The sequence below is a fragment of the Salmo salar genome, chromosome ssa14 (genome assembly GCF_905237065.1).
Source record: "Salmo salar chromosome ssa14, Ssal_v3.1, whole genome shotgun sequence".
NCBI lineage: Eukaryota > Metazoa > Chordata > Actinopteri > Salmoniformes > Salmonidae > Salmo > Salmo salar.
In genome coordinates, this window is record NC_059455.1 from 33045813 (window position 1) to 33058629 (window position 12817).

Here is a 12817-nt window from a genome sequence, read left to right on the forward strand (position 1 = left end):
ATGAGCTGGCCAATCAGCGGCCAATAGGAGGATGAGCTGGCCAATCAGCGGTTTAGGGGAGGATGAGCTGGCCAATCAGCGGTTTAGGGGAGGATGAGCTGGACAATCAGCGGTCTAGAGGAGGATGAGCTGGCCAATCAGTGGTCTAGAGGAGGATGAGCTGGCCAATCAGCGGTCAAGAGGAGGATGAGCTGGACAATCAGCGGTCTAGAGGAGGATGAGCTGGACAATAGGAGGATGAGCTGACCAATCAGCGGTCAAGAGGAGGATGAGCTGGCCAATCAGCGGTCTAGAGGAGGATGAGCTGGACAATAGGAGGATGAGCTGGCCAATCAGCTGTCTACCTGCGTGAATATTTTTTATGACCAGTATATAGGGGGAGAGGTACATTGGGTTACGCCCATACCATTCCAACACATAAAAGCTGCTTACCATTTTTTGAAGGAAAACTATTTCACTCATATTGTAATTTAGGTCATATTTCATAGAAATCTGAACACTGGACAATTACTTTAAGAGAGGTATTGTTATGGATTTTGGTTGCGTTGGTATGAGCATTATAAGAAGATGGCAGTTCTTGTTCCTACCTCTTGGTTTTCTTGTTCCTACCTTTAGGTTTTGTTGTTCCAGCCTTGGGCCCTTTTCTTTTCAGAACTGTAGGATAACACTAAAATGTAGTGTGCAAACACAGCAGACTTGAAGTGCTGAAAGTGTTAACTGAATCCTGTTGTCAGTGGTAGCCTGGTGAAGCCAGAATGAATACTCAAATGGTTCATTCACAAATGCTGAGCGCATCATTCAGTCTGGTTTAACCAGGCTATGTCAACGATACAGTGATATAAGATGGCTCCAGGCACGGTGAACAAACAGCCTAATGCCAATGAATGAAGAGGTAATTAGCAGAGCTGCAGAGATTACAGTGCACCACCTGATATCTCTAAAACATCTGCTTTCCTCAAGGCGTTTCCATTGTGTTCACACAGCTAAGACTAGCTAATATTTGAATGTGCAATGGGGGCTTATTTCACAAGATGAGCAATATTTTACTGGTAGTGTTAATGGCAACAACACTGTTTTGTGGTGGATAGTTAATGGGATAGAATATGCAGGTACTCTGGCGTGTGCACACTTTTGTGCTGAGGAAAACCTTGAGGAAAACACGGTGAAACTAGACTTGCACAGTACTGTACATGTTCCATTGCATGGTGGTGGTTTTACCCTTTCCCAACGATCTCCCCAGGCCAATACAGCTCTTGTTAGAGCATGTGGTCTCCATAGCAGCCCATTGGGTTATACAATAAACATTCAGAGTAAATGAATGAACCTGCTAACTTTAATCCAATAGGAATCCCTTTCAAAAGTGGTACACTAGTCATGTCCTGTTTCAACCCTTAAAATGAAAATACTGCACAGTACAGAATGTCCATCATATAGTATTGTGAGTAATCAATCGCATTTCATCATGAAAAGGTGTAAAAGATTTGGGGTGATGTTTCATGGAGTATGTTGGTTTAAAATAGACTCGTATTGGAGTATCTAAACATTCACCTGACCACCATCAGCAGTGTTTTATAAACACTAGGAAGCATCTAAACAGAGTCTGTTTATTGGTCTTTTTCTATGGCTTCATTTACTTTTTAATATATACAGAACCTATGAAGTGTTTGTGTGTAGGCCAGAGAGAGAGAGCGAGAGAGAAATACAGTTGAAGTCAGAAGTTTACATACACCTTAGCCAAACACATTTAAACTGAGTTTTTCACAATTCCTGATATTTAATCCTAGTAAAAATGTCCTGTCTAGGTCAGTCAGGATCACCACTTTATTTTAAGAATGTGAAATGTCAGAATAATAGTAGAGAGAATGATTTATTTCAGCTTTTATTTTTTTCATCACATTCCCAGTGGGTCAGAAGTTTTCATACACTCAATTAGTATTTGGTAGCATTGCCTTTAAATTGTTTAACTTGGGTCAAATGTTTCAGGTAGCCTTCCACAAGCTTCCCACAATAAGTTGGGTGAATTTTGGCCCATTCCTCCTGACAGCTGGTGTAACTGAATCAGGTTTGTAGGCCTCCTTGCTCGCACACGCTTTTTCAGTTCTGCGCACAAATGTTCTATAGGTTTGAGGTCAGGGCTTTGTGATGGCCTTTCGAATACCTTGACTTTGTTGTCCTTAAGCCATTTTGCCACAACTTTGGAAGTATGCTTGGGGTCATTTTCCATTTGGAAGACCCATTTGTGAACAAGCTTTAACTTCCTGACTGATGTTTTGAGATGTTGCTTCAATATATCCACATAATTTCCCCCCTCATGATACCATCTATTTTGTGAAGTGCACCAGTCCCTCCTGCAGCAAGGCACCCCCACAACATGATGCTGCCACCCCTGTGCTTCACGGTTGGGATGGTGTTCTTTGGCTTGCACAGCTTGCACAGCTCCCCCTTTTTCCTCCAAACATATTGATGGTCATTATGGCCAAACAGTTCTATTTTTGTTTCATCAGACCAGAGGATATTTCTCCAAAAAGTACAATCTTTGTTCCCATGTGCAGTTGCAAACCGTAGTCTGGCTTTTTTTATGGCGGTTTTGGAGCAGTGGCTTCTTCCTTGCTGAGCGGCCTTTCAGGTTATGACGATATATGACTCGTTTTATTGTGGATATAGATACTTCTGTACCTGTTTCCTCCAGCATCTTCACAAGGTCCTTTGCTGTTGTTCTGGGATTGATTTGCACTTTTCACACCAAAGTATGTTCATCCCTAGGAGACAGAACACATCTCCTTCCTGAGCGGTATGACGGCTGCGTGGTCCCATGGTGTTTATACTTGCGTACTATTATTTGCACAGATGAACGTGGTACCTTCAGGCGTTTGGAAATTGCTCCTAAGGATGAACCAGACTACTGTTTATTTTCTGAGGTCTTGGCTGATTTCTTTTGATTTTCCCATGATGTCAAGCAAAGAGGCACTGAGTTTGAAGGTAGGCCTTGAAATACATCCACAGGTACACCTCCAATTGACTCAAATGATGTCAATTAGCCTATCTGAAGCTTCTAAAGCCATGACATAATTTTCTGGATTTTTCCAAGCTGTTTAAAGGCACAGTCAACTTAGTGTATATAAACTTCTGACCCACTGGAATTGTGATACAGTGAATAATAAGTGAAATAATCTGTCTGTAAACAATTGTTGGAAAAATGACTTGTGTCATGCACAAAGTAGATGTCCTAACCGACTTGCCAAACTATAGTTTGTTAACAAGAAATTTGTGGAGTGGTTGAAAAACGAGTTTTAATGACTCCAACCTAAGTGTATGTAAACGTCCGACTTCAACTGTATGTACTATATGATGGACATTCTGTACTGTGCAGCATTTTCCTTTTAAGGGTTGAAACAGGACATGACTAGTGTACCACTTTTGAAAGGGATTCCTATTGGATTAAAGGCCTCTTTAATCGTTAATATCTAATGAGTTGGGTGGGGATATTGTACACCATATAATGATTTAATTAAGAAATGTTTGGCTTGTCTCAGTGTATTTCTCTTGACCCCATTTGAGTAGTAGTTGGCAACCTGTTTTTCAATAGAACACTGCCACCTTGTGGTTAAAGTACAGTCTCTGTCTCGTGCAGAATCTTGACTTTGGTACTCAGCTGAGGTTTCTTGTCTCCATGCATTAATTCACCAATCACCATGAACCTGCCAATGGAGTATTTCCTAGAGTGGTGTAGTCTTCTTTAGCCAACAGGAGGGTTAGGGTAGGCCTGTAACGACTTACGATCCCCCCCAAATGGGTTAACCCTTAATAAGGTCTACGGGCTAGGAGACCCGTGTTTGAGACTGGCAATGGGCGTTACACTGTCGCCGTTCGCAACGATCGCTACGTTGGTGGCAGGTGTGGGATGGTGCCTTGGGGGCCATCGGAGAGGAGTGCACACGCGAGGTACTTGGTATAGTGAATCGCGAAGTACTTGGTATAGTGCAGCGTGGGGACACGCTCTCCCGACCGGAGGGGATGGTGTAATGAGCCTTGCCTAAGTAGGCATTTTATGACCCCACGTCTTTAGCTGGGAGACAAGGGTTCTACACACGCAAGGGACATTCTTCTCACTGAATATTACATGTTTATCTTCATGAATAGGCCATATGATTAATACTGTTAATATGCCCGTTATTACATGACATTGTTATAACCGTTTAATAGTCTATACTTGAATGATATCGGTGCATATTGAAGGATGATTGCTCCATCTGTTTAGGGCTATTTCTATTCTCACGGTACATAAAGAATTTTCTACCAGGGTACATTACATGACGTTGGTCTTTACGCCGTCAAGGGGAGTGTTGCGCTGCTGGAGACATCATAGCGCAGGCGTAGACTCGGGGGTATGCTTACTGTACATGGCCATTGATGCCGCTGGATAAACTAAATCAGCTATGTAAATAATAGTGACTGGGGCGGTGGAGCTAACATGCCGAATTATATCACAGCTTAACATGACAAAATAATACATGTCATCTGGGTTTACTTTATCCGGTTGACAAAACCACCGCAGCCGTCCTTTTATGCACGTCTCGGAATTTGGCTTTGACAGCTCGTCCGATGATTTTCTTCATTTGACGCACGAGTAAAATCAGACGACGGGCGGTTTTTCCTAATAACCCATTTGGGAAAAACGGGTCATTATGACCTTAGTATCCTCCTCTAAAATAAAACCATTGGATTGCCTTTACGCAACAGCGTTCTGCTTGCATTTCTTGCTGTGGATTTTATGCGCCGCGTCCGGAGAAGAGCTTCATCAGTTCAGCGTTGAGGTAAGATACATGGCCTACTATTGCTTCGCGGTGGCTCATAATAAATGACAATGCACTCTCCTGTGCTCGAGTGGCAGAACATTGTGTGTGGACGAGGGTTGCTGTTTTTTTATCTGGCTACATTATCACATAAACATGACCAGATGACATAGCAACATTGTATTTGATGCATGTTTCAAGATGCATGGAACGTCGAAATTATTATCCGTTCTATCATTTTTTACAAGTCAGACGAACAACATCCTATGCTTTTTCCTTTACTTTGGACAGCGGGTGAGAGGGAGGATGGGCGACCATGAACGAGATGGTCCAGCGCCCATCCTCTCATTCGATCTCACTGCAATATTTGTTATCATAATACAGTGCCTTGCGTGTTCAGACCCCTTGGATTTCTTCACATTTTACACTGGGATAAAAATGCATTCATTTGTCATATTTTGTCAACATACTACACAAAATACTCTGTAGTGTCAAAGTGGGAGATTTGTTATTTATTTTTTTACCATAAATAAAACATTCTGAACCAAAATACAGTCGTTATATATATATATTCAGCCCCTTTGTTTAGGTAAGCCTAAATTATTTCAAGAGTAAAATGTGGCTTAACAAATCACATAAGTTACGTGGACTAACCCTTCCTGTCCCCCACACATACCACAACTGTAAAGTCATTCATTCAAGTATTACATTTCAAGCACAGATTGACATTTTCAAGCAAGGTGATGGCTGCATCATGGTACAGGTATGGTTAATATCTGCAAATACTGGTGAGTTTAAGGATAAAAAGTAATGGGATGGAGCTAAACACAGGCAAAATCCAAGAGGAAAACCTGCTTCATTCTGCTTTACACCAGAGACTGGGAAAGGAATTCACCTTTCCGCAGGACAATAGCCTACAACACAAGGCCAAATCTACACTGAAGTTGCTTACCAAGAAGACAGTGAATGTTCCTGAGTTTGGACTTAAATCGGTTTGAAAATCTATGTCAAGACTTGAAAATTGCTGTCTAGCCATGATCCCCAAACTCTTGACAGAGCTTGAATATTATTTTTAAAGAATAATGGGCAAATATGGTACAATCCATGTGTGCAAAACTCTTGTAGACTTACCCGTGGTTTAGTGGTGCCTGGAGAAGTAGGTATACTTGTGTTATTATACTTGTATATAATTGTGGGAGTGGGCATACTCTAATTTTGACAAACATTTCCCAAACGGCCCCTGTGGCGAGGGAAAGGCGCCCTGTTTGAAAAATTCTATGACAAACAGTGACATAGGCTATGCTCCTAAAATTATAAATCCCATGTTGGTCTTTCACAGTCAGGCCAACCCAAGCTGTACTGTAAAAGTAGGCTAATAGTAGGCCAAATATCAGGATAAGGTAAGAACCAGATGAAGACCATGTCGAAGTAAATGTTAATTACAGCAACAGAGGCAAAGGTACAGGACGGCAGGCAGGGTCAGGTCAGGCAGAGGTCGGAAATCCAGATGGGGCAAAGGTACAGGACAGCAGGCAGGCTCAGGGGCAGGCAGAGTGGTCAGGGGGGGCGGGTTCAAAGTCAAGACAGGCAAGGGTCAAAAACCAGGAGGGCGAGAAAAAGAGAGGCTGGGAAAAGACAGGAGCTGATAGGACAAATGCTGGTAAGCTTGACAAACAAAACGAACTGGCAACAGACAAACAGAGAGCACAGGTATAACAACACAGGGGATAATGGTGAAGATGGGTGACACCTGGAGGGGGGTGGAGACAATCACAAAGACAGGTGAAACAGATCAGGGTGTGACAGCCTACTATTGAAATAGATCAATTAGGATGTCAACTGATTCAGAAATTCACAGGTTTCAGATGTTTTACATTTTTTCCCAGGTTTTTATACTCAAAGTACATTTTGTTTTACATTGAACATCTAATTTTGTTGTATTTCTAAGTCCACAACAATGCTTAAACCACATCAGGAGACCACTTTTTAGGTCTGGGAATAATAAGACCTAAAGAGTGGTCTCCCTTTTAATTAAACTGTTCAGGCACCTAGCACTGTTGTTTGGTTCTTTCTATAGCGCACATGAGATGGAGTTTGCAAAACAAATGGCCACTGGATTGATGCAAATAATCACGATATCTTTCTGCCAGGTAGGCATAGGCTACTTTGTAGCTAGTTAACATTTAATTGAGAAGGTTTTTGGGAAAGACTTTCCATCTACCAGAAGATGGTTAGGCCTATCATTAGCATCGCTATATTTTTCCTTTTACTTCATGTCTTACCTTGCTTCAAAGTAGCCTATAGACAAAATTCCACCATAGAAAGGTGGAAGCAATTATTTAGTAAAGACTTAAATCAACTTTTCATTGTCTAGCAGCAAAAGGCATTATCCTAGTCATATTAGCAACCCATGATCGTTGCAGCATCTTTAGATCTCCTGTCTTTCTAAATTTCTAATGGATATTTCAATCTGTCCATGAAACCGCTAGCATGTGTGTTGCGCATTTTAAAACGTTTTTTCCCCGCAAATTGTATTTTGGAACATTTGCGCATAGGCCTACTGCCGTGTGCAGACTGCTGCACTTAAAATGTGAAGAAATAATAGTTTATCAAAATTTTTAAGCTAAACATTCTGATCTGTTACATCAGCCTTATTAATTGATATGTCTTATATCTCCACTATACTACTTTGATACGCATCGTGGGGATTAATAAGTGAGTATACGCAATGCCCACAAAAAAAGTGGCTATATGGCTTATACCTGCATATACCCTCTGCTACACCACTGAGACTTACCCAAGAAGACTCTAATCTGTAATTGATGCCAAAGGTGTTTCTAACATGTATTGCCTCAAAACTTATGCAACGATTATATTTTAGTTATTACATTTTTGTAATGTTATTTTGTGTAGATTGTTGAGAAAAAAATGACAATTAAATCAATTTGAATCCCACTATGTAACATAATAAAATATGAAGAAATCCAAGGGGTCTGAATACTTTTGCAAGGGACTACTATGCTATAAACTATTATTCTTTGTCAAGGGAAATTTGGTGGATTTATGCTTGTGCAGATTAAGATGTGATCCAAGTTGCGTAATGGGATAGGGTTGAATATCTTGTACCATATTAATTGCTGCTGTCATATTCTCTGTATAGGCCTAGTCTACCATAGGCTATTCTCTCTCATCCCATCCCAAGTCAAATGGCACAATCAAATTCCTTATTCAGTCCTGGGAACAGAACCTGGGCCTTAGCTATACACAGACAAAGCAAACAACCAACCAACCAACCATTGGCTACATATGATTAAGGGATGGTGGAAAGATGGACAAACAACAACAAGGCGTTTGGCTCAATGAGGAGCGGAGAGGGAGAGATAGAGATACAGGGATTGAGGGAGGGAGGGAGGGAGAGATATATGGAGGATTAGCGGGAGCATCTCATAGGATGTGTAATGATGGTGATGGCGAGGCAACAGCAGCTGGTTGGCGTGTGGACAGCTGTGGTGGAGCGTGGCCGCCTGCCTAGCTGCCTCGTGGCTCTCGGATCCCATCAACGGGGATAGGATCTACCAATGACCCCTGGTCGACACTCAATCTCTACTGAATGAAGGAGTGTCAGTGTCACTGTGTGGGCGGCAGCTTTGAGCTGTGTTGGTTATAGGCAGAAACACTGAGTGAATGTTACTGGAAAGGATGTGGGTAACTGGGCATAGCCATATGGGTTACAATGTTCATCCTTGAATACTGGACTTTTGTCCATCCTAATATGCAGAAAATATGAACCTGAACTAGGCCCTTTCTCTGTCAGTGTCACTGTGTGTGGGTGGCAGCTTTGAGCGATGGTGGTTATAGAAAACAAGTGTTACTGTAACTCTGGATACTGTTGGATGTGGCTAACAATGTTCAGGTTGGAACAGAGGTACTTCTATCCAAGGAGTTCTCCATCAATTATGAACCTGAACTGTAGAGATTCTCTGTATGATAGGCTACTGAACAGCTTCTACCCCCAAGCCATAAGACTGTTGAACAGTTAATCAAATAGACAGCCGGACTATATACATTAACCCGCTTTAGAAAAACTTCTCTCTTGCACTGGCTCTATGCACACTCACTAGACTCTACCCCCACACACATACCACACTGACACCCGCACACACACGCATATTAACGCCACACACACACACACAAAACACACGCATGCATATTAACGCTACACACACACACAAAACACACACATGCATATTAACGCCACACACACACACACAAAACACACACATGCATATTAACGCCACACACACACAAAACACACACATGCATATTAACGCCACACACACACACATACATTCACATTCACAGACGCTGCTACATGTACATACTACCTCAATTACCTCCAATGTTTTGTACCCCTGCACATTGACTCGGTACCGCTCTTCCGTTTATTAAATATTTTATGGTGTTACTATTTCCTTTTTACATTTTAAATTTTTTTTTTTTTACTTTTTAATTCTGCATTGTTGGGAAAGGGCTCGTAAGTAAGCATTTCACAGTAAAGTCTACACCTGTTGTATTCGGCGCATGTGACAAATAAAAATGTATTTCATGCAGAGATCAGTTTGACTCATAGTAGAGACTTTATGAACAAGGACCTTTCCTCCTATCATTTCTCTCGGTTACGATTACCAAAATGTAGCTTTGTTATAACTCATGTAATAACGATGTAATAGCAGCATTTGTCAGCTTTCTTTCAGATATGAATAAGGACAGTAATGCATGAATCTCTCCCTCTCTCCTCCCTCCCTTTCTCCTGTAGGGATGGCTACAGAAGTATGGCTACCTTCCCCACACAGACCCCAGAATGGCTGTCCTGCGCTCAGCCCAGACCATGCAACAAGCCATCGCAGCCATGCAGCGCATCTACGGCCTCAATGTTACAGGGACACTGGATGAGAGGACCACAGAGTAAGTAGACACACATACACAAACACACGGACACACACACACACACCAAATCAAATTTTATTGGTCACATACACATGGTTAGCAGATGTTAATGCGAGTGTAGTAAAATACTTCTGCTTCTAGTTCCGACAGTGCAGTAATATCTAACAAGTAATCTAACAATTCCCCAACAACTACCTAATACACACAAATCTAAAGGGGTGAATGAGAATATGTACATATAAGTATATGGATGAGCGATTTCCGAGCGGCATAGGCAAGGTGCAGTAGATAGTATAAAATACAGTATATACATGTGATATGAGTAATGTAAGATATGTAAACATTATTAAAGTGGCATTATTTAAAGTGGCATTCTTTAAAATGACTAATGATCCATTTATTAAAGTGCTCAGGGATTGGGTCTCAATGTAGGCAGCAGCCTCTCTGAGTTAGTGATTTCTGTTTGCAGTCTGATGGCCTTGAGATAGAAGCTGTTTTTCTATCTCGGTCCCAGCTTTGATGCACCTGTACTGATCTCGCCTTCTGGATGATAGCGGTGTGAACAGGCAGTGGCTTGGGTGGTTATTGTCCTTGATGATCTTTTTGGCCTTCCTGTGACATCAGTGCTGTAGGTGTCATGGAGGGCAGGTAGTTTGCTCCCAGTGTTGCATTGTGCAGACCGCACCACCCTCTGGAGAGCCTTGCGGTTGTGGGCGCTGCAGTTGCCGTACCAGGCTGTGATACAGCTCGACAGAATGCTCTCGATTGTGCATCTGTAAATGATTGTCAGGGTTTTGGGTGACAAGCCAAATTTCTTCAGCCTCCTGAGGTTGAAGAGGCGCTGTTGCGCCTTCTTCACCACACTGTCTGTGTGGGTGGACCATTTCAGTTTGTTTGTGATGTGTACACCCAGGAACTTAAAACTTTCCACCTTCTCCACTGCTGTCTCTTCGATGTGGATCGGGGGGTGCTCTCTATGCTGTTTCCTGAAGTCCATGATCATCTCCTTTGTTTTGTTGACGTTGAGTGAGAGGTTGTTTTCCTGACATCACACTCCGAGTGCCCTCACCTCCTCCCTATAGGCTGTCTTGTCGTTCTTGGTAATCAAGCCTACTACTGTTGTGTCGTCTGCAAACTTGATGATTGAGTTGGAGGCGTGCATGGCCAGGCAGTCGTGGGTGAACAGGGAGTACAGGAGAGGGCTGAGAGCGCACACCTTTGTGGGGCCTCAGTGTTGAGGGTCAGTGAATGTGGCGATGTTGTTTCCTACCTTCACCACCTGGGGGCGGCCCGTCAGAAAGTCCAGGACACAGTTGCACAGGGCGGGGTTGAGACCCAGGGCCAACAAGTTGATGAGCTTGGAGGGTACTATGGGTTTGAATGCTGAGCTGTAGACAATGAACAGCATTCTTACATAGGTATTATTTTTGTCCAGATGGGATAGGGCAGTGTGCAGTTTGATGGCGATTGCATCATCTTTGGACCTGTTGGGGCGGTAAGCAAACTGAAGTGGGTCTAAGGTGGCGGTGATATGATCCTTGACTAGCCTCTCAAAGCACTTCATGATGACAGAAGTGCTATGGGGCGGTAGTCATTTAGTTCAGTTATCTTTGCCTTCTTGGGTACAGGAACAATGGTAGCCATCTTGAAGCATGTGGGGACAACAGACTGGGATAGGGAGCGATTGAATATGTCCGTAAAACACGCTGGTCTGTGCATGCTCTGAGGACGTGGCTAGGGATGCCATCCGGGCCAGCAGCCTTACAAGGGTTAACAAGTTTAAATGTTTTACTCACGTCAGCCACGGAGAAGGAGAGGGGGGGACACAGTCTTTATTAGTGAGTCACCACAGTGGCCCTGTATTAGCCTCAAAGCGGGAAAATAAGGTGTTTTAGTTTGTCTGGAAGCGTGACGTCGACGTCCGTGACGTGGCTGTTTTTGTTTTTGTAGTCTGTGATTTCCTGTAGACCCTGCCACATACGTCTCGATATTGAGCCGTTGAATTGTGACTCCACCTTGTCCCTGTTCCGGCATTTCGCTTGTTTGATTGCCTTGTGGAGGGAATAACTACACTGTTTAAATTCAGCCATATTTCCAGACCTCTTTCCATGGTTAAATGCGGTGGATCGCGGTTTCAGTTTTGCGCTAATGCTGCCATCCATCCACGGTTTCTGGTTAGGGAAGGTTTTAATAGTCACAGTGGGTACAACATCTCCTATGCCCTTCTTAATAAACGCACTTACCGAGTCAGCGTATATGTTGTTCTGAGGCTGACCGGAACATATTCCAGTCTGCGTGATCAAAACAAATCTTAAAGTGCGGCTTTCGATTGGTCAGACCAGCGTTGAATGGTTCTCGTCACTGGTACATCCTCTTTGAGTTTCTGCCAATAAGACGGAACGAGCAAGATGGCGTCGTGGTCGGATTTGCCGAAGGGAGGGCGGGGGAGGGCTTTGTATGCATCGCGGAAGTTAGAGTAGCAGTGATCAAGAGTATTAGCCCTGCAAGTCGTGCAATCAATATGCTGAAAGCATTTAGGTAGCCTTGTTCTCAAATTTGCTTTGTTAAAATCCCAAGCTACAATAAATGCAGCCTCCGGATATATGGTTTCCAGTTTACATAGAGTCCAGTGAAGTTCCTTGAGGGCCGTCTTGGTGTTCGTTCGAGGGGGAATGTACACAGCTGTGACTATAACTGACGAGAATTCTCTTGGTAGGTAAAATAGCCAGCGTTTGATTGTAAGGAATTCTAGGTCGGGTGAGTAGAACGACTTGGGTTCCTGTATGTTGTTATGATTACACCATGAGTCATTAATCATAAAGCATACACCCCCGCCCTTCCTCTTCACAGAGAGGTGTTAATCTCTGTCGGCGCGATGCATGGAGAAGCTCAGTGGCTGAACCGATTCCGACAACATATCCCGAGAGAGCCATGTTTCTGTGAAACAGAGAATGTTGCAATCTCTGATGTCTCTCTGGAAGGCAACCCTTTGCTCGAATTTTGTCTAACTTGTTGTCAAGAGACTGGACATTGGTGAGTAGTATCCTCGGGAGCGGTGAGCAATGTGCACGTCTACA

At 43.0% G+C, this 12817-nt stretch overlaps 1 protein-coding gene across 1 annotated transcript in view; it reads left to right on the forward strand.

Annotated features, from left to right (window-relative positions):
• Nucleotides 1-4362: 4362 nt before the first annotated feature.
• Nucleotides 4363-12817, forward strand: part of mmp16b (matrix metallopeptidase 16b (membrane-inserted)) — a 35182-nt gene continuing 26727 nt past the window's right edge. Inside the window, 2 exon segments of the mRNA XM_014140534.2 lie at nucleotides 4363-4814; nucleotides 9610-9758. Of these exon segments, the coding sequence (XP_013996009.1) occupies nucleotides 4686-4814; nucleotides 9610-9758 (278 nt within the window). The 5' untranslated portion in view covers nucleotides 4363-4685.